We start from the raw sequence: 20777 nt of genomic DNA, 5'->3' as shown, positions 1-20777 counted from the left end.
TTCCCCTCCGGTTGCGGAAGCCATGGGTGAAGGAGGCCTCGGAACAGGGCATGCTTTTGGGTCCTTCTAATAGGGCTGTTGGAGGTCTCGATTTGTCGGTGGCTCACACTTTGGTGGGGGCTGACAGGGATCCGTTTGTGATGGTTTTGAACGCTGGGGCGCGGCCGGCCGTCATTCAGCAGGGCACCGTGCTAGCTCACGCGGCGCGGGTCCCTGCGGAGGAGAGGCTGGTTGCGCAGGCTGATCCGAGTCCCACGAAAAACGTAACATTGAAGGAGGACCTCGATTGGGTTGATTCGCTGTGCGCGGACTCTGACGATTTGTCAGCGGTACAGTTGGGTGCGCTGCGCGGGTTGCTGATTGAATTTTCGGATGTCTTCAGTAAACATAAGTATGACATTGGGTGCACGGACCTGCTACGCCACCACATTGAAACGGGCGATGCGGCACCGGTCAGGCAAAATCCCTTCCGACTGAGTCCTGCTGAGAAGGAACATGTTCAGTCGGCAGTTAACGATATGCTAGAAGCCGACATTATTTCGCCTTCCTCCAGTCCTTGGGGAGCACCTATTGTGCTCGTTAAAAAGCAGGACGGGTCCCTGCGATTTTGCGTCGATTTCCGTCGCCTGAATAAGATCTCTGTGGCCGACGCGTATCCGCTCCCCAGGATGGACGAGTCTCTCGACGCATTGTCTGGTGCGCGATACTTTTCGACTCTTGATTTATTATCCGGATTCTGGCAGTTGCCACTCGACGAAGAGTCTAAGCCTAAGACTGCATTTCGGACTCCAGGGGGCCTGTTTCAGTTTAACCGGTTACCCATGGGACTTCACTCCTCTCCGGCGACGTTTCAGCGTCTTATGGAATTGGTTTTGTCGGGCTTGCAGTGGGATACGTGCCTCATTTACCTTGACGATGTCATTGTTTTCGGTAAAACGTTCGAAGAACACCTCCAGCGATTGAGAGGGGTGTTCTTGCGAATGCGATCGGCTAAATTAAAGTTTAAACCGGCCAAATGCCACCTTTTTCGTAAATCCGTGAGGTACTTGGGTCACATTGTCGACTCTTCGGGGATTTCTACCGATCCTGCGAAGACGGACTGTGTCAGTTCGTGGCCGACGCCCTTGTCAGTGTCAGACGTACGCAGTTTCATCGGTTTTGCTTCGTATTATCGCCGATTCGTTGAGCACTTCGCCACCATTGCAAAACCCTTGCACGCTCTAACGGCGAAAGGAGTGAAGTTCCGATGGGGACCGGAGGAGGAGGCTGCATTCTGCTCCCTCCGGGACGCCTTGGTTAGGGCCCCACCCTTGCGCTATCCGGACTTCGCGAGTCCCTTCTTGCTAGACACGGATGCTAGCAACACGGGCATTGGGGGAGTGCTGTCCCAAGTTGTTGGAGGGGTCGAACGAGTGGTCGCCTATGGTAGCAGGGTGTTGTCGCCGGCAGAGCAGCGCTACTGCGTCACCCGTCGCGAACTGCTTGCCATTGTTTTTTTTGTACAACAATTCAGGCCATATCTCTATGGTCGTCATTTCACGGTCCGGACGGACCACGCGGCGCTCCAGTATTCATTGCGGGTCGCCCAGCCCTCGGGCCAATTGTCGCGGTGGTTGGAAGTCCTCCAGGACTATCAGTTCACGACTACGTACCGTAAAGGGTTGCGACACACAAATGCCGATGCCCTGTCGCGGTTGTTGCCTTGTCACAAATGTGCGTGCTTATCGGGATCGGCGCGCTGTAAACCGCCGGTTACGGAAGGTAGGGAGGCGTTGGTTGCGACCGCGAGCACACCAATTGGGGATGGTCCCGCTACCCCTGGGGGTCAGGACTCGCTGCTCTCACTGTCATTGATTGAGTGGGGCCGTCTCCAAATGGCGGACAGCTCCCTGCTGGCATTGCGCCGCAAGACGGGGGGTTCCGAAGGTAACCACGACCGAACTGGCTCCTACGAGCTTAAGCAAGGCCTGTTGATGAGATGGGACAGTTTGTCCCGGCGGCATGCGATTGTGGTGCCTTCTGCTGTGAGGGGGAAGGTTGTCTTGGCCGCACACGAACGCCTCTTGCATTTGGGAGTTAACAAAACGCTTGCCCTGCTTCAGCGTGACTATTATTGGCCGGGAATGGGGGGTGACGTGGTGAATATTCTGAAGGGTTGTGTTGAGTGCGCCAGACGGAAACCACCGCCCGTGGCAGCTAATCCACCGCTGCAATCCATTCAGGTCTCGCGCACTAACGAGCTCGTTGCACTCGATATTCTTGGGCCTTTTCCGGTCACGCCTAGGGGTAATAAGTACCTGTTGGTGGGGGTTGAATATTTTACCCGGTGGCCTATGGCGTGGCCACTCGCCAACCAGTCGGCGGCGGCTGTGACGGACGCCTTTGTCCAGGGCTACGTCCTGGACAAGGGGGCTCCCGAACGCTTGCTGACTGACCAAGGGAAACATTTTTCGAGTAAATTACTGCAAGAGGTGTGCGACCTGTTGGGTACCAAGAAGGTGCGTACCTCCCCGTACCACCCGCAGACGGACGGGATGGTGGAGAGGCTTAACAGGACATTGACTTCTATGTTGTGCCAGCAGGTGTGTGAGGCACATGTTGATTGGGACCTGCAGGTCCCTGGGGTCCTCGCCGCGTATAGAATGGCCCCCCATGCAGCTACGGGATTTTCCCCGTTTTATCTGATGTACGGTCGGGAAGCCGACCCGCCCATGGAAACGCAGCTGGGTCTGCCCACACCACGAACTAATTCGAAATTGGCAGAGCATATTAAATTTAATATTCATAAGCTGACAGAGGCAAGGGAGGCCGCACGGCTTAATTCGCGGGCTCGCCAAATTGCAAACGAGCGGTTGCGGGCACGGAAGGTGTCCGTGCACAATTGGGAACCAGGTGACAGGGCCTGGCTGCATTGCCCTCAGGCACCCTTGGCTACGTCGCCTAAATTGTTGAAGCCGTGGCGGGGACCCGTGGAGGTCGTGCGGGTTGCACGCCCCCAGTGCGTTCAGATAAAATGGGGAAAACGCCGTTGGTACGTCCACCCCTCCCGACTGAAACCGTTCTCGCCTCCGTATGGCCTCCCCTTGTGTCATGAGGGCCGAGCATGTGACGTGACCGGCGACCCTGAGGGGGAATTGTCTTTGCCTGCTCCTCACATGTCTCCGCCTGATCCGCTCCCAGGTGTCTCGGAACTGACAGCTGCCGACCACCGGCGGCGGGATCTTGAGCGGCCGGAGCCACCGGACGGTCGCCAACGTCCCGTCCCATACGACGGACCGGCCAGACGGACTCGCGCTAGGTCGCGCTACTTTGTGTGACCTACCACGTGAGGAGTCGAGGCAGCCGGAGCGCCTCGGCACTGCGTTTAGTCGGAGTGACACTTGGCGTGTTCGTTTTACGGTGTTCGCTTTTACTGTATTGTTCGTCGGGCTGTATATTGCTTCTTATTTAAGTGTTGTTGTTGTGTTGTTGTTGTTGCGTTACGGGGCACACTGGGGGGGTGGGGTTTCTTTATTACTGCGTTGACGTTAGGTTGTGTTGTTGGTTAACAGCCGGGCCGGCTGCAAGCTATGTGGGAGGGGGTGATGTAGAGGTGATACGCGCTGACGGTGGAGGATCAGGGGTCAGCGCGGGGTCGTGGGTTACGGGGTAATGATTGGCTGTGGGCCGGTGACGCGCTGAGAGGGAGTGACCGGGTGGCAGCGCGGTGTGATTGGCGGAGTAGCGTTAACACGCGCTGGGGAAAACGGATCGTAGAGAGAGTGCGTCGTGATTGGTTCACTAAGGAGCGATGCTCACGTCGACGTACGCATCAGCTCCGTCTCTCGTGAGCAGGGGCTATAAAAGGGGATGCACACAGGCGTGAGAGCAGAGTGTAACCAGCGAAGAATGAAGACGGGGATGAAGACCTAGGGCCCTGCGGTACCTAGTCCCGCTGTCCTAACGGGACCGGGACTCTGTGTAACCCAGAGGCGAGTGTAGTGTGTGTAGCCATAGGCATAAGGTCTACACGAGCCGAATGCATTGTGTGTAGCCAGGGACATAGGGTCTACACGAGTCGAGTGTATTGTGTAGCCAGAGGCATAGGGTCTACACGAGTGAATGGTATCGTGTGTAGCCAGAGGCCTAGAGTTTAAACGAGATTAGTGGAGTGTGAAGTCGGAAGAAAGGAGACCACACGTTGTATTTTGACACGTAAAGATTTAATAAAAAGTGTGTTCCCGTCAAGAAGTTCCTGCCGTCAATTCCCATACTTCATATGTAACAGTCCTTATTCTCACATGAACACAGACACAAATGAATAAGCATACGGATGGACAAACAGATGGCTTACAGCTCTACTGGCTCGGCTTGGATGTGTCATGGAGCAGCCCTGAGCCAAGCTCAGGGCTGCTCGAAAGGCTGACCAAACAGATAGGCCTTCAGATGTTTCTCAAAAGTCAGAGTGCATTTGATGTTGCGAATGTGCAAAGGGATAAAGTTCCACACCGATAGGGCGATGGCAGATAACTGACGTGAGGCTGTAACAGTTCGTGACCTTGGTGTCTGAAGCAGATTTTGAGTGATGCTGCGTAGGGGTCTATCCTTGAGCTTCAGTGCAAGGCGAGAGCAGTGAGGCAAGGTATGCTGGAAACCGGTGGTGAAGGGGCAATGACAAAGACAGGCGATTTTAAATTAGTATTGCTGGCAAAAGGGAGCCAATGAAGACTATGGAGAGTGGTGGCTGAGTTTAGTCGTAGTTGGTAGACACCAAGGACGACACAAGTGAGGTTGTTTTGTAACCGTTGTAATTTAAAACTCCACATCTAGTTGTAGAAGAGTTTGGATCGTGGGTAAGGAAGTGGGGAGGGTGATAGGCATAGGTGAGGGGCCTCCTTACCAGTTAGGCCGTCGATCTCGTTGGCCACGTAGTGCAGGGCTGCCACGGGCCCGTGCGGCGTGAGGAAGGGGAGGCCCTGTGAGCGGTAAAGCAGGAACGTCTTGGCGGCCATGCTCACCGACATGAGCGGGCCCAGCAGCGTCGGGGCGTTGATGTCGATGAACTTCATGTCTGAGCAGGCAGACGAGTCATAGTGGTACTCGACTGATGTCACGGTGACACTTATTAATGCAATGACATTGCTAAGATGGTCGTATTTGGCCATAAGTAAAGTCTATATTCGGGGTTGTACAGGACAGCCCAGGACGTATAGATAGTAATTATAAATTCCTAGATTGCTACTTTGACTTTCTAGATCTTGTTCTGATCATGCTTGACATAGTCTCAAGTGAAACGTCTTTTCTAATTGCTGAATTTGGTCGTGAGGATTGTCCTTAAACTTACCAGTGAGTTGAAACATGTTTATATACAGTAGATCATCGGATAATCACAGCACTCTTTAAAATGTAATATTTTTGCGCATTTTTGCATAGTATATGTGTTTAGGTGTTTTGTATATGTTTTTTGAGTCGTAAAAATAGTTTACTATATGAAATTGGCAAAATATACAAATGTACAGAAATAATATCCTACTGTACAAAGCTACTGGATTTAATGTACCGTACTGACCAATCCACGCGCGAAGACTCTGCATAGGGTGATCTACGTAGTACTACATTCTTGCAACGTGTTTGACGATCGCTGGACTGATGTGAATACCAAATAACATGAACTTTTCACCGTATCACACTGTATATTTTACGTGCTTATTACTGTCATGAAAAATTTAAACACGTGCAGTATTTTCATAGTTTAAATTGTTGTATGTGTTGAGGAGTGGAGTGCTGATGTCAGGTCACACTCGCCTCGGGGGAATGCCGTCAGGGTAAAGTGACGTCATGCCACCCGGGGTATTTAAAGGTAGAGAGCCAGGCTAAAGGGCTACTTTACCCGGCTGGCCGAGTTGGCTGAACCCTCGGTCAGTGCTGTGGAAAGAGCCCGATAGCCTGGTGGGGTGTAGGGAACTCCCAGTACCCTTCCCCTGGGGAGATTAGTTAAGAACCGTTGTGTTAACCCCTTCCCCCGAGTTAGGCGTAAGCCCTGAATAAACCGTTTGGCATCAGCCCGTACACGACCGGCTTCAGCGTCCTTTTCTACCTCTCCTCCAATCGCTTCAAACCTTGCCTCTTGACCAATCACTATGGAGGCCTCTCTGCACCAATAGGAGGCATTGGCGTACATCCTGGTAATCTGTTTGGTTGCACATTTGCTTCAGGTTAGTGCTCTAGAATTATGGTTATTACATAATCAAAGATGACATCGGGTCAGAAGATTGCTATCAAACATATGAATGACAGAGATATCAGCTCATACCGTGAGGGCCTCGCTCTGACTAGGCCCAGCTGTGGCAGTGGAAAAGGGGTATTGTTCTCTATAGACAAGACAAATTGAGTAGGTGGAGCAATATGAAGATGAGGAGTTAATGCTGATGGTGAGTTCTTTATACCTGGCACGTGGGCGGTGAGGTGCAGGAACCACTGGCGGATGGTGGAGTCCCCGTACATGTAGAGCCTCTTTCCGCGCAGACACTTGGCTAGGTCTTGAGGAGACGGGAAGAGCCGTGTTCTGCAGGACAGTGATACCCACTCATCGTTGAGGTAGAAGCCACTCAGAGAGGGCATGGGGTGGCCTGGCATGCACGGCCCAAGGCTGGCCACTGAGAAGCACACATGCACATACACTCAATAAGGTAACTTTTGTTTTTCAGAATCGTGAGAAATCAATAAAATATAATTCACTATGACACCCCTATTGACTTTGACTCAAGATATGTTTGTTCTTAGAACATTTATGACTGTATTACTATATCGGCCTCGCTGTGCGCTGCGTTGCACCGCTAGTCGAGTAGACAACCATGTGTTCAATAAACCCTCGAAGCCAGGATGACCGTCCAACTCCGATCGTCATTTATTGATTTAACAGGTAAAACTGGTGAGAAAACACAGATACAGCATCTGTTATAATTCGGAAACACCCACACAATGAACACCACAGCATCAGAACATTGTCTCAGATAACAATAGATCCTGGAAGGACCAGGCCCCCACATTACCCCTGAACAACTAGACAAAGGCACAAGCTGATGCGTTGCATACAGGCACAGTGTATTCATCCCACTGCACCCCAAATGTACAGCATTACACTTAACACTAAACTGTGGATGAGATACTTCGTCATCACTCTCAGGATCGCAACATAGGCACAAGTCTGACTCGACCTACTAAATCACAAGTAACATCCACAATAAGGAAAGTCACAGGCTTCGTTACTAACTAGGCCTCGTATTTACTACAACAACTTAACGGCACCATAAAGGCATTTACATTGCTATAACGGTCATTCCAACATTACAACAGCATTTCCAATATTAGAGGAATATAAACAACTTACAGATAATGCTTCTTAAGCTCCCACAATGGATAAGTGCGGCTGTGGTCTCACTGAGATGCGATGCGTGCCGCCATCTTGACTTATCTGAGTAATGGCTGAAGCCCGCGTGGTACAGTGGAAATCTAACATCGTCACTTCCTGGTCACGTGACCAACATTAGCATCAAAAAACAGGAACTTCCTGTTAACGTACGCTCCCCATCTGCCGTGAGGCAAGACACTCCCCGTCTGGTATCTAGGAGATACCACCATTTATTTCCTATCTCATAAACAAGTGTCTAACAACTTCAACGGGTCGACTTATTTGTCCATATCTTTGCGAGAGAGAAGTAGTACTATCTCGACTATGGGCCTGATGAAAGTTCTTGCGACACCTTGCTTCGCAATCATAACCTCGACCTTTCGAACTTTTCCATCGGCACTTGGAATCGACTTGAGGATGCGGCCCATTGGCCACTCATTCCGTTTGGCTTGGTTGTCCTTCAGTAGGACGAGGTCGCCTTCTTGGATGTCTGGTCTATTAGACTGCCACTTGTTGCGCACTTGGAGTGTCGTAAGGTACTCGTTTTTCCAGCGATGCCAGAACGTGTTCGCGAAGCTCTGCACTTGTCTCCATTGACGTCTGTAGAGGTCTGCAGTGCTGGCCTCCTCAGTAGGTGCTGTGAGCACATCTGTCGTCTGGGTAAGAAGTGTAGCAGGACTCAAGATGAATGGTGACTCCGGGTCGGTTGAGACGGGAATCAGGGGTCTTGAGTTAATTATGGCTGAAACCTCGGCCATGAGAGTGGTCAAGACCTCGTGAGAGAGCCGTGTGGACCCGACATCACATAGCATGGAGTCGAGAATGCGTCGAGCAATCCCGATCATGCGTTCCCAGGCTCCACCCATGTGCGAAGAGTGGGGAGGATTGAAGATCCATGTGCAGCCTTGATCACTAAGGTATTTCCTGACAGAATAATCTTCGACATTCTCCGTATTGATCTTAAGCTCTTTACATGCTCCTATGAAATTGGTTCCACAATCAGAACGGAGTTGCTTGGCTGGCCCTCTGATGGCGAAGAACCTCCGGAGTGCATTTATAAAGCTCGAAGAGTCCATGGACTCGATGACTTCGATGTGCACTGCTCGTGTACTCATACAGGTGAACAGCACTGCCCAACGTTTTCTGTTCGCGAGCCCTCCTCTGGTGCGGCGGGAGATGACTGTCCACGGTCCGAACACGTCGATCCCTACAGAGGTGAAGGGAGGTTCCACACTGAGTCGATCGGCTGGGAGGTCTGCCATTTTCTGTTCTTCCTGTTTTCCACGTAGCTTGCAACACCGGATACACTTGTGGATTGTGCTGGCGATGCACCTCTTTGCTCCAATGATCCACAGCCCTGCAGATCGGATTGCTCCTTCTGTGAAGTGCCGACCTTGGTGCTTGACCTTCTCGTGGTAGTGGCGCACGAGTAAGATTGCGATGTGGCTCTGGCTTGGGATTATGAGGGGGTTTCGTTCATTCTCATCTAATTTTGCATTCCCTAGCCGACCACCGATCCTGAGCAAGTTGTCTTTGTCCATCCCGGGGTTTAGCTTCCTGAGGGTGCTGACCCTAGGAAGATCTTCTCCCTTGTTGATGGCCTTGATCTCACTTGCATAAGCTGCCTGTTGCACACAGCGGAAGATTGATTTCCTTGCTCTGGAAAGCTCGTCTTCAGTGCGTGGCACTGTGCAGTAATGCCATCCATTGCTGGTGCCAGTGGTGCCTTTAATCGGGCGATGGAAGCAGTCTGCAATATGCGTTAAATGTGCTATCGCTCGCACGAGCGTCGTCCATTTCGAGAAATGTTCAAAATGGTGTGGACTCAGTGGACTTCTTGGTCGCACATTTGTTACGAAAGTTGTCACTAGAGGACGAATCTCCTTGTCGGACTCGGGCTCTATGAGTCCAAAGGTCTCCTTGGTAGTACATGGGCCACCGTCACGTCATAACAGGAACGCTGGACCCGTCAGCCAGATGGTTTGATTCAGCAGAGATGCAGGGACGGACCTAGTTGCGAGATCTGCTGGATTCTGGTCAGTTGGAACGTAATTCCATTGCTCCGGCTGCGTCGATCTCCTGATGCGCTCCACCCGGTTGCTGATGTAGGTGTAGACCCTTCTGGTTTGTTTGTTTATGTAGCCTAGTTCGACCTTACTGTCCGTGTAGAACTTGACCGCGTCCAGTTTGACGTCAAATTCGTCTAAGATCAGTTCCGCCACCTCTGTAGCAAGAATGGCTCCACACAGTTCGAGCCTTGAGATGGTATGTTCCGGTTGTGGGGCCTTGCCGTGGAACTCCTTCCCGAATTCCCACTCGGACGATAGCTCCGAGTCGAGGAACGGAGAGGCCACGGTCACAGCGACCACTGCCACGACCACCAGCAGAGCGACGAGCAGCGGCTTCACCTTAGTCTTCTTCCCGTCAGTCAGGACTGGCTTGAAGAAACGTGGAGGAACAAACTCCAACGAAGACAGTGGATGTACAAGCGAAGTCATGGTGGTTTCTTCGTAAGTCTGCATGGTACAGCCTTGACTTCTCTCGCCGAGTTTCTCTTTCAGCGTGAAGTGGTTGGGGCACGGTTTGAAGAGCGACGTGCGTCCATTCGTGAGCACACTCGTTCTGAATGTGCTAATGTGGTCTGGTTTGTGTATTCCCTTCAGACAAACGTCACCTACGATGACCCATCCTAGGTCGAGTCTCTGGGCATAGGGAGCGTCGTGAGGTCCATTACGTTGGTCGCGAATCTTGTGGACTCTCAGCATGTCCCTGCCGAGCAGAAGTAAAATCTGTGCCGCGTGATCCAATGGCGGGATGAACTCTGCTATGGGTTTCAGGTGTGGGTGGTGACGTGCAACTTCGGGCGTGGGAATCTCACTCCTGTCGTCCGGTATCTCGTTGCACTCTGTCACCGTAGGAAGGGCTAGCTTCATGGTGCTATCTATGGTTTCCACCATGAGGCCGCTCGCTCTTCTTCCCGCTGTCTCCATCAGTCCTGAGCATGTTCTGAGCGTGTATGGAAAGGAATTCCCACCTACACTTAGCTGATCAAAGAACTCTGACCTTGCCAAAGACCTGTTGCTCTGGTCGTCCATTATGGCGTACATCCTTACTGCCCTTTCAGGATGTCCTTTGGGATAGACTCGGACGAGGCATATCTTTGAGCAAGATCTTCCTTTGAAGCCTTCTCCACAGACTTCTGTGCATTTGGTTGTGATTGACGAAGTGAGTGCGGCGGTCTCGCCTTGCTCCCCGCCGTGCTCTGCTTCGGGATCGGAAGCCTTAGTGCTACTGGGTTTCGAGTAAAATGTGTGCAGAGCAGTTGCGTGTTTGTCGCTGCCACATTCCTCGCACTTGATATCTGCCTTGCAATTCCATGCAAGGTGGTTTGTAGAAGCACAGCATTTGAAGCACACTCCAAATTCTTTCAGCATGTTCTTCCGCTCTTCCAATGGCTTCCTCCTGAACTCACGGCATTTCTGGAGGGAGTGAGGTTTATCATGCAATGGGCATTGCTTCTCTGGATCCTCTATCTTTTTCTTTGTGGTGGTTGCCTGGACAGAGTTTGCGAATGTCGTAGGAGAGACCTCAGTCTTGTGTACGGAAATTGGCACTCTCGCTGTTCCTCGTTTCGCCGTTGTCCTTTCCATTTTTGGGAGATCTGGACTGGAAATCCCCGTGGTGCCAAACATGAAACTCGGGTCATTTCTAGTCTTAGCCAGGTTGCGGATAAACTTTGAGAAAAAAGAGAATGGGGGGAATGCAACCTGATGCTCTGACTTGTATCTTGAACCCGCTGTTCTCCATTTTTCCTGCACGTCAAATGGCAATTTCTCTACGATGGGGTTCACGCCATGGTAGGTATTCAAGAAAATGAGACCTGGTAAGTAGGGATCAGCCCGGGCTGATTCAAGCTCCATCAAAAGATCTCCAAGCTCCCGTAACCTTTTATTGTCTCGACCAGAGATTTTTGGAAAGTTCTGCAACTTCTTGAAGAGGGCCTTCTCAATGGTTTCTGGACTACCATAGCACTCCTCGAGCCTCTCCCACACCGCATGCAGGCTTGAGGTGGGGTCGTCAATGTTTGCTGACCGGATCCTCTTTGCGTACTCTGCAGACTCATTTCCTAACCATTTCACCAACAGGTCGAGTTCTTCACTTGCAGAGATGTCTGCATTTCGGATTGCATTCCTGAAGGTAGATCTCCAGGCTCGATAGTTCTCAGAGTGGTCATCAAACTTAACGAGTCCTGTGTTGATTAGTTCGCGGTGAGCTAGGTACCTAGCAAAGTCCCCTAGTCCTGCTGATCCAGAGTGTGTCCATATTGGCGCTTGTGAGGTGCTATTATTTGCTGCATTGCCTTGCATGCCGTCATTTGCGATGGCGTTGGACTGTGGGACCAAAGGGTTTCGATCACGTTGGTTGGATCCCCTTATGTGACTGTCTGGAATGTGGGTCTGACTTGGTGCATCTACGTCTGACCCCACGTGCGCGACGCTGAGTTGGCGACTTACTGCCAGGGCAGGATATGTATTTTCACCTTTCCTGTAGACAGCATTCATGTTCATTCGGTGTGGAGATGGCGATGCCTGAACGTCCACCCTTTGTTCAGTATCGTTTGGTGGAGGAGCATTGATGCATTGTTCAGACCAGTCCAAAATATTTTTTCTGGTGAGTTGATCACGGTCCTTGACAGGTATCTGAGTGCCAAACTCACTCCAATTCTCTTCCTTATCCAGGTTGGCTGCTGCCTCGAGCACCTCTGCCTGGGCCATTGCAGCAGCTGCTTCCCTTTTGAGTTGTAGGGTGCTTAACTTAGCATCCAGCTCAATGTTCTTCCGCGTGGCGGTAGCCACTAATATACTCTCTTGCTCTTCAAGCTCTGCTTTCTTCCGTGCAGCAGTAGCCACTAATATACTCTCTTGCTCTCGTGCGGCAGCAGTTGCTAATATACTTTCTTGCTCTGCTTTCCTCCGTGCGGCAGCAGTTGCTATGCTTGCTTCTTCTTGTATGTGGGCCTTTTCAATTAGCATGGCTTCCTCTTCAGCCATGTAGGCAATACGGGCGTTTGCTGCTTCTGCTGCTGCGCGTGCCTGAGCTGCTGCCATACTAGTAGATGATGTCTTTGAGTGTGCTGAGGCTTTAGATTTTGTGGTGGGCCTGGATGAGACGGAGTGCTGAGATCGTGTCTCTCTTAAGCCCTCCACACGGTCCATTGCATCTTGTATCACTGCCTGCACATTATCATCGAGCAGTTCGAGGAAGTGCTCTTGTCTGCGCACTCCCTCAATGCCCTCGTCTGTTTTCACCTTCATCAGGAGCGAGATGTATTTATTTGCCAGGAGCTTGTAGCTTGAGCTGCTCACATTCACTCGCTGGATGGCCCGCTGAATTGAGGCCACTGTGTCTGAGGCATTTGAAGCTTCAGATAAATCTGCTTCAACCCGGTTCCATGCCCGTTGTATCCTGGCATCCAGGTCCTGTTTCTCAGCCTCATAGCTTTCCAAGGCCCGTTGCGTCAACCTGACCTCCCTCTGGGGCCTTGAACTCCCTTGGTCCTCTTGAGGCAGGATGGGATATCCTGGATTGCTTGGTTCACCTTCTTCAGCATCTCTCCCTGCTGAACTGTGTCTTTCCATGCTGTGATGCTTGCAGCACGATTTTAATGTAGACTCGTTGCAGAGCTCCTTGCTTGCTGCAGGCTGACTGCTTGAGAGCTGGTTGCTTGCTGCAGGCTAACTGCTTGAGAGCTGGTTGCTTGCTGCAGGCTGACTGCTTGAGAGCTGGCTGCAGAGCTGGCTGCAGAGTTGACTTCAGAGCTTCTTGGGAGCTTTAAGAAGAATCGCTTTTTACTTGGCTGCAGAGAGCTGGCTGCAGCACTAGTTGGGAGCTTCAGGAAGAATATCTTTTTACTTGGCTGCAGAGAGCTGGCTGCAGCACTAGTTGGGAGCTTCAGGAAGAATATATTTTTACTATCTCGGCCTCGCTGTGCGCTGCGTTGCACCGCTAGTCGAGTAGACAACCATGTGTTCAATAAACCCTCGAAGCCAGGATGACCGTCCAACTCCGATCGTCATTTATTGATTTAACAGGTAAAACTGGTGAGAAAACACAGATACAGCATCTGTTATAATTCGGAAACACCCACACAATGAACACCACAGCATCAGAACATTGTCTCAGATAACAATAGATCCTGGAAGGACCAGGCCCCCACATTACCCCTGAACAACTAGACAAAGGCACAAGCTGATGCGTTGCATACAGGCACAGTGTATTCATCCCACTGCACCCCAAATGTACAGCATTACACTTAACACTAAACTGTGGATGAGATACTTCGTCATCACTCTCAGGATCGCAACATAGGCACAAGTCTGACTCGACCTACTAAATCACAAGTAACATCCACAATAAGGAAAGTCACAGGCTTCGTTACTAACTAGGCCTCGTATTTACTACAACAACTTAACGGCACCATAAAGGCATTTACATTGCTATAACGGTCATTCCAACATTACAACAGCATTTCCAATATTAGAGGAATATAAACAACTTACAGATAATGCTTCTTAAGCTCCCACAATGGATAAGTGCGGCTGTGGTCTCACTGAGATGCGATGCGTGCCGCCATCTTGACTTATCTGAGTAATGGCTGAAGCCCGCGTGGTACAGTGGAAATCTAACATCGTCACTTCCTGGTCACGTGACCAACATTAGCATAAAAAAACAGGAACTTCCTGTTAACGTACGCTCCCCATCTGCCGTGAGGCAAGACAATTACACTCGTAGCGTGCCCGAGAATCTTGAAAATCTTTCCTGTACTCTGGCTCAACTGAGCAGGCCTGGCCACACTCTAGACATGCCCAGCTAAGGCTGCGTAGGATATGAAGTGCTCAACACTCACTGAGGTTGTGCAGTGATGACGACGACAACACCTTGATTTGACTTGGATCTCCGCTGATTCTCACCTTTGAGACTTTGCTGCATCACCCAGGAACAACGCACAAAAGAAATGGGTGGGGAATGGCCCAGGCAGATGGGATGCCACACCGGCAGGTAACGTGTAAGTTAAGACTCAGTCCATGCCTTTACAAATTGTGGAAATTGCTGTGTAGCTGAGATTGGTCTTATCAGCTATACTTGAAATTCCATCACAGCAGGAAAATGTGTGCAGGCTGAAAGCAAATCGATTGAACAACATGAAAAGGTGTGCTCACAAACATCAAGAAAGCACGACTCCCATCATGACTTGCGGGCAAATTATGGGATTACCACATTGCTTGTAAAATGTTCTAAGGCTTGTCCAGACCCCAGCACAAGAGCTAAATGTGGCCGCATTATTCTTTACATCACCAACTCATTGAGTCCAAACGAGGAGTAGAAAATGCTGTTGCATCAGGATTGGGCTAATAAATCTTGAAAACCCATTCACTGCTCTACTATTGGCCTGAACTCATCATTTTGTTGCTACAACTATCAAGTTAAATGCATGGGGGAGATTGTCAAACTGGAGGAGGCAGATGTCTGCTCTTACTTGCTTAAAAACCGCTCCTCATCTTTTGTGAGAATGTTGCTGCGTCCTCTGTTCGAGTGAAATCGCAGGGAGTCGCAGGGCAGCTTCCTGGGCTTCTTGCAGAACCACATGTGTCCTGTCGCCGCGTCCCTGTACTCGCACATCCTGGACTTCATCATTAAGCGCGGCACCGCGTTGCACTCGGTGGCCTCGCCTCTCGCTCCTTCCTTCTCGAAGTAGCCGGTAAATAAGATCTTGTTGGGCACCGAGTCACGGAGGCGGCTGATGATGTGCACGGCCTCACTGGAGTGAACCAGTTTGATTTCCACAAGGGCCTCGCCGGGCCACGGCAGCACAACGCTCGCCGTGTACGAGCCGTTGTCGTGGTCCAGCACCGAGCCGAATGCACCGGCTCGGAGCCTTGGTGAATGTACCTTAATGCGGAAGTAGTCTCCGCCGTGCCGCTTGTCCCTGCCGTGGTGGTCCCTGGCCTGCACGCTGAGGTGCAGCGTGTCACCCACCGTGAAGTTGCGTGTCCCACCCAGCAGCCGGTAGCTCGTGGTCGCGGGGCTGGTGGACGACTCGAAGTTGAACGAGGACGTGGCGGGCGGGCTCGGCCACAAGAGGAGCTGCTTCAGGTCGTCCATCTCGGGGTCATGCGGCTCCGGAGTGGAACTTCTGGGGCCTGGTTCGGGCCTTGCATGGCGGGGAGGCTTTTGCAAGGGAGTGATGATCAGCGACACCTGGGGAGGCAGTGCATGCACATCAGAACATGAGTAAATTAAGGAAGAATGAGGGTTAAGTAATTTAATGACAGGAATGAGAAACTAAATAAGGGAGGAATTACCAAGTGAATGAAGCATGAATGAGAGAATGATGATATAATGCATAAATTAACGAATGAGTAACTAAGGGATAAATGAATGACTTAAACGAATGAGACAAAAGAATGAGTGTATGAATGAGAGGTAAACAAGTGAATGCAGGAGGAGTAGCGAGAGAGTGAATGAGGGAAAAATAAGTGAGCAAGTGCCAGTATAGTTTAGTGATGTGGTATAATTGTGTGGTATTGTGTTAAGTCGTCTAATTAAATGGTATATGGTAAGTACTCGCAACATGTTTCACAATAACGTGGTTCTATTAGGAAACATTTTGCACAACGCGGAATTCATCCGTTATAACGTGGGACCTGATCATTATAACGCGGTTTCTCAGAAGTTGACGACGAACTACTTTCTTGAGCTGCGCAACTGAGCCTTATGATATAGTACATGTTGTACATGCATTGTGTCTCACTAAGCTTTTTCGTTACATTATTTAAGGGGACATTTTTGTCTTTACACATTTTTGTTGTTGAACGCAGCACTTTTCAGGAAGGCATCTACCGCGTTAAACAGCAGTTGTGTACAGTATACTGTAATGGTGCAGTGTAGGAGTATAGCGTATTCGTGCAGTTGTAATGAAGCTCCTTCACAGGTTCCACTTTTGAGAAGATTTATTCCATAGAAACGTATTTACAAGGCGAGAGTATGACTCACACATTTGAAAAGGCTATGATTATCTGCAGCCCCGGTGGTTTACACGAGATTAATCTCGAACAGTCCTTCTTGATCGTCTCTACTATGTAGATCTCCAACAGTCGGCCCCAATGTCGTCCACCTGCAGTCCCTGAGCCAGCATGCCTGATCGCGGGCCTCGCTCCCCCTTATGTACCCACTCAGCCATGCCCTGGTAACTTCCAGCACTTTCCCCCGGTAGATGATTCCAGCACATTCTAACTGTCTTCTAATAGCTAAAAGGGTTTAGCTACTATAGCGAGCCGGGGTAGAAATCGTCGACTGTAGTAAACAAATCTTAGGAATCACCGCACCGTTGACCACATGCCCCAAATATTTAACTGAGCCCTGCACAATGGTTTCAATGTCAGTTTGGTGGCTCGCACTTTAAATAAAACCTATCGCAGTGCCATCAGATGTTCGTCAAACGACCTACTAAAAACAATGATATTGTAGAAATAAATCAAACTAATCTCCCATTGTAGGACCGACAGTACAAGTTCCATGAGGCGTTGGATGGTTGTCGGTGCTGTGAGTAATCCCATGGGGAGTCTATTAAATTGGGGCAAACCCTGCGGTGTTAGAAAAGCAGTTTTTAATTTGGATTCGTCGTCCAGGGGAAGTAACCAAAACCGTGACGATAGATCAAAGGCCGAAACATATTTTGCTCCTTCTAATGCATCGAGAGAATCATCAGGGGATACGCATCTGCGATCATAACCTTTACACTATTAGACCTCCTTTACCAGTGGCAAAATATAGTAATAGGTTTTTACCCTTTCAACTGGTACAAAAACTGACACCTTTATACAAGGGATCATGTTTTCAATAACCACAACACAAGCAGAGTTGTACGCCTTTTGGCGTCATCTGGTGCAACACCAATGGAAACTAGGCTCTAAGAAAAGCTCTCTTGGGTGTGGACCAATCAACTTCACGGACAGTGCATATCAATATCAGAGTTGTTTCTTTTTGTTTGCATTTTGACTGCTTGTGTTGTGGTTATTGCAAACACGATTCCTTGTATAAAGGTGTCAGTTTTTGTACCAGTTGAAAGGGTAAAAACCCTATTACTAGATCATAACCTTGTTTAGGTGTCGGAAATCTCCACAAAACCTAATGGAACCATCTGGCTTTTTAACTAGGACTACTGGCGTTCACCAGGGGTTTGTTGATGGAGAGATAATTTCCGCTGTCAACATCTTATCTGTAGCTCTACAGAGCTGTTCTTTATCTACTAGTTCCACTCTATCTGAATTATGTTTAACGGGTTGAGCATTTCCTGTTTTAATATGGCGCTGCATCAAGTCCGTGCAACTCATACCTTACTGAAAACGTCTTAAAATTCTAGAAGGAGACTTTTAAGGTGGTCTCTTTGACCTTGAGTCAATTTAGGTTTCCGTTGAACGATTTCCTCTGCCCAGGGAGACCCTATCCCATCCTTCTCTTCCCGCTACTTCGGCATCTTCATGAATCTCACTCGCTGGGGAAATTTGCGCAATTACCGTCCCTTCTCGCAATGTAATTGCGCACTCTGACGTATTTAAAACTTGCATACATAGCTGCTGGTTCCGTCTTAAAATGGTGTCTCCCGTTGATAGCGAATGTCGACCGATTGTTGGTCCCAATGGTGTAGCTATAATTTCTGCGTCCACGCTTGAAGTGATTAATGGTGATTGATTTCGCAAGGGAATTAACACCTGTGCTCGCGGCGGAATCGTCATTGACTCTCCCACCACAGCCTGTACTCAGGCAGCCTTCCTGTCTCCACATCAGGCCACAAAAAGATGTTATTTTCCTAAACGGCATCTCAACACAGCCCTGGTCCATCATTATCTTAATGGGTATCCAACTTAAATAGTCAGTACCCAGTAGACATTGTGCTGCTAGGGAAGAGGAGACCAAAACAGGGCCCGTAAAACACATTTTCTCTATACGGATTTCTGTGTTAACTTTTCCCACAATTCCTAGAATATTGCCATTCGCAGCCACAAATGTGTTCTAGATTTGAAGTTTTCGTGACTGCAAGGATTCATACTCTTTGGGTTTTTCGGTAAGTGGCGTAGGTAAAAAAATGTAAATGAATTAAATCACGACGTTTCGGAGGCAACACAAGCTTCCGTCTTCAGGTGGAACCGTCACAGCAAAATGACTATCAAGTGAAGAGAGCTCTACGAGACACGAGATTATATGTAGGTGAAGAAGGGGGGGGGGGGGAGCCAGGATGGGCCGCGGGGGGAGGGGGGATAAGCTGGTGACGTAATTTTTATGATGCAGGAGATGGCCAGTGAGTTAAAACGTGGGCGGAATTTAAGCTGAACAAAAGGGAAGCTAACTTAAGCCGCCTTTTGTTATGCTGCAGGGCATTAAGAGGATTAGGAGGAGGTTAAGGGAGGAGGTAATGCTGGGGGTGGGGGGGAGGAGGATGGATGGCCTGAGGGCGAGCCGTGTGGAGTAGAAGCTAATAAACTGATTGCCTTGCAGCATACTGAAGGCTACTAAAGTTTAACTTGGTTAATAACATATGGATATGTTTAAGACGATTTAATCTAAATTGGCTGTCTAGCCGTAAACTGCATGGCAGCTAACGTTTAACTTGGTTAATTACATCCTTCCAATGATTGCTCAATCTGAATCCATCATCTCGGTTGAAGTTATGTCTATGTTTGTATATCTGGATGGCTTCATGGACAAATCTTTGGTAGTAACCTGGAGGTTTACAGAGCACCTTGGTATCGGAGAACACAATGTCATGAGAACCAGCAATATTACAACAGTGATCAGCTACGGCTGAATAATTAGTTCTGCCATGTTTCAAATCCGACTTGTGCTCGTGAATGCGATCGGAAATATCTCGTTTCGTTTCCCCGATATAATAATCCCCACAAGTGCAACTCAGTTTGTAGACACCAGGGTACTGTAAGTCAGGAATGACATCCTTTACAGATGGGATCAGATCACGGATCTTGTTTACTGTACTGAATCGGACCTGGATCTTGTGTTTGTTTAGAATTGTGGAAATCTTTTTGGTCACGCCTGCTATGTATGGCAACGTAATGATCTTGATCGGAGTCTCTGGGGGTTGTTTATCTTGAGGGCACGATGTACATGTTCCAATTCACTGTCCAGGTGGTGTTGGTCAGAGATGCAGTGGGCACTATGGTATAGTGTTTTGATGATAGAATAATTTTGTGCCGGATGGTGGTGGGAATCAGGTTTCAGGTAGGAATCTGTGTGGATGGCCTTCCTGTAGACAAACTGTCCCAAAGAGCCATTGGGTGTCCTCTCAAACAAAACATCCAAGAAAGGTAGCTTACCATCCTTCTCCACTTCCATGGTGAATTTGATGGATGGGTGCATGGAGTTGATGTGATCTAGAAATTGGTTCAATGCTGAGAGGCCATGTGGCCAAATGACGAAAGTATCATCCACGTATCTCTTCCACAGGGAAGGACGCAGAGTGTATGTCTGGATGGCATCTGTTTCAAATTTCTCCATGAAAACATTGGCTATCACTGGTGACAAAGGGGAACCCATAGGGGTGCCCTCATTTTGTTTGTAGAAGGTACCATTCCAGGTGAAGTAAGTGTTGGTGAGGCAGTGCCTAACCAGAGTACGTACATCAGGATTCAGTCCATGTTGGACCAAGTCTTCAATTATTGCTATGGTGTCAGACACTGGGACCTTGGTGAACAGAGAGACCACATCGAAACTAACGAGGACATCATCAGGGGACAGTACAATGTCCTTGACAGGAGAGACCAAGTGAGTTGAGTTCAGTACTGCTGAAGTGGTCTTGCCAGTGAAGGGAAGTAGAGTATCCGACAGAAAACGGACCAGTTTGTAGGTAGGTGAGTAGATCGTGGACACGATGGGCCGTAGTGGGGTACCTTCTTTATGGATCGTGGGAAGCCCATAGAATCTGGGAGGTCTCGCAGCCCAGGGTTTCAGGGAGAGCCGTTTGATTGGTTCAATTAGGGAAGTCGAACTCGTGATGATTTTGTTGGTTTTAGTAGTTAGGCTATTAGTCGGATCCAGGACCTGCTCAATGATGGCAGCTACTCCAAGATCAATAGAGATTCGACTAATAGCCTAACTACTAAAACCAACAAGATCATCAAACCAAAGAGTATAGCCACAAATGTATTCTCAACCGGTTCAAGCCGACGTTTTTTCGCAGGTAACATATCAAACACGAGTGCAGAAATGATGGTTACTGATGCTCCCGTGTCCACCAACACCCTCACCAGATTTCCCTCTTTCGCTCCCGCCAAAACCGATGTTCCCGTGGCTGCTGATACGACCCGTCTCGCTT

The 20777-nt window shown here is 49.4% G+C and overlaps 1 protein-coding gene across 1 annotated transcript in view; it reads right to left on the bottom strand.

Annotated features, from left to right (window-relative positions):
- Window positions 1-20777, bottom strand: part of LOC133342247 (NXPE family member 3-like) — a 34391-nt gene that overhangs the window by 9786 nt on the left and 3828 nt on the right. Inside the window, exons 2-5 of the mRNA XM_061551282.1 lie at window positions 14928-15649; window positions 14298-14374; window positions 6426-6635; window positions 4880-5050 (exon numbers count right to left, since the gene is read on the bottom strand). Coding sequence (XP_061407266.1) covers window positions 4880-5050; window positions 6426-6635; window positions 14298-14374; window positions 14928-15649 — 1180 coding nt within the window. The remainder of the gene's footprint in view (window positions 1-4879; window positions 5051-6425; window positions 6636-14297; window positions 14375-14927; window positions 15650-20777) is intronic.

Source organism: Lethenteron reissneri, chromosome 2 (genome assembly GCF_015708825.2).
Source record: "Lethenteron reissneri isolate LAM-NWPU_2019-01 chromosome 2, ASM1570882v1, whole genome shotgun sequence".
Taxonomy (NCBI): Eukaryota; Metazoa; Chordata; class Hyperoartia; order Petromyzontiformes; family Petromyzontidae; genus Lethenteron; species Lethenteron reissneri.
This window is presented reverse-complemented; position numbering and strand designations above follow the sequence as displayed.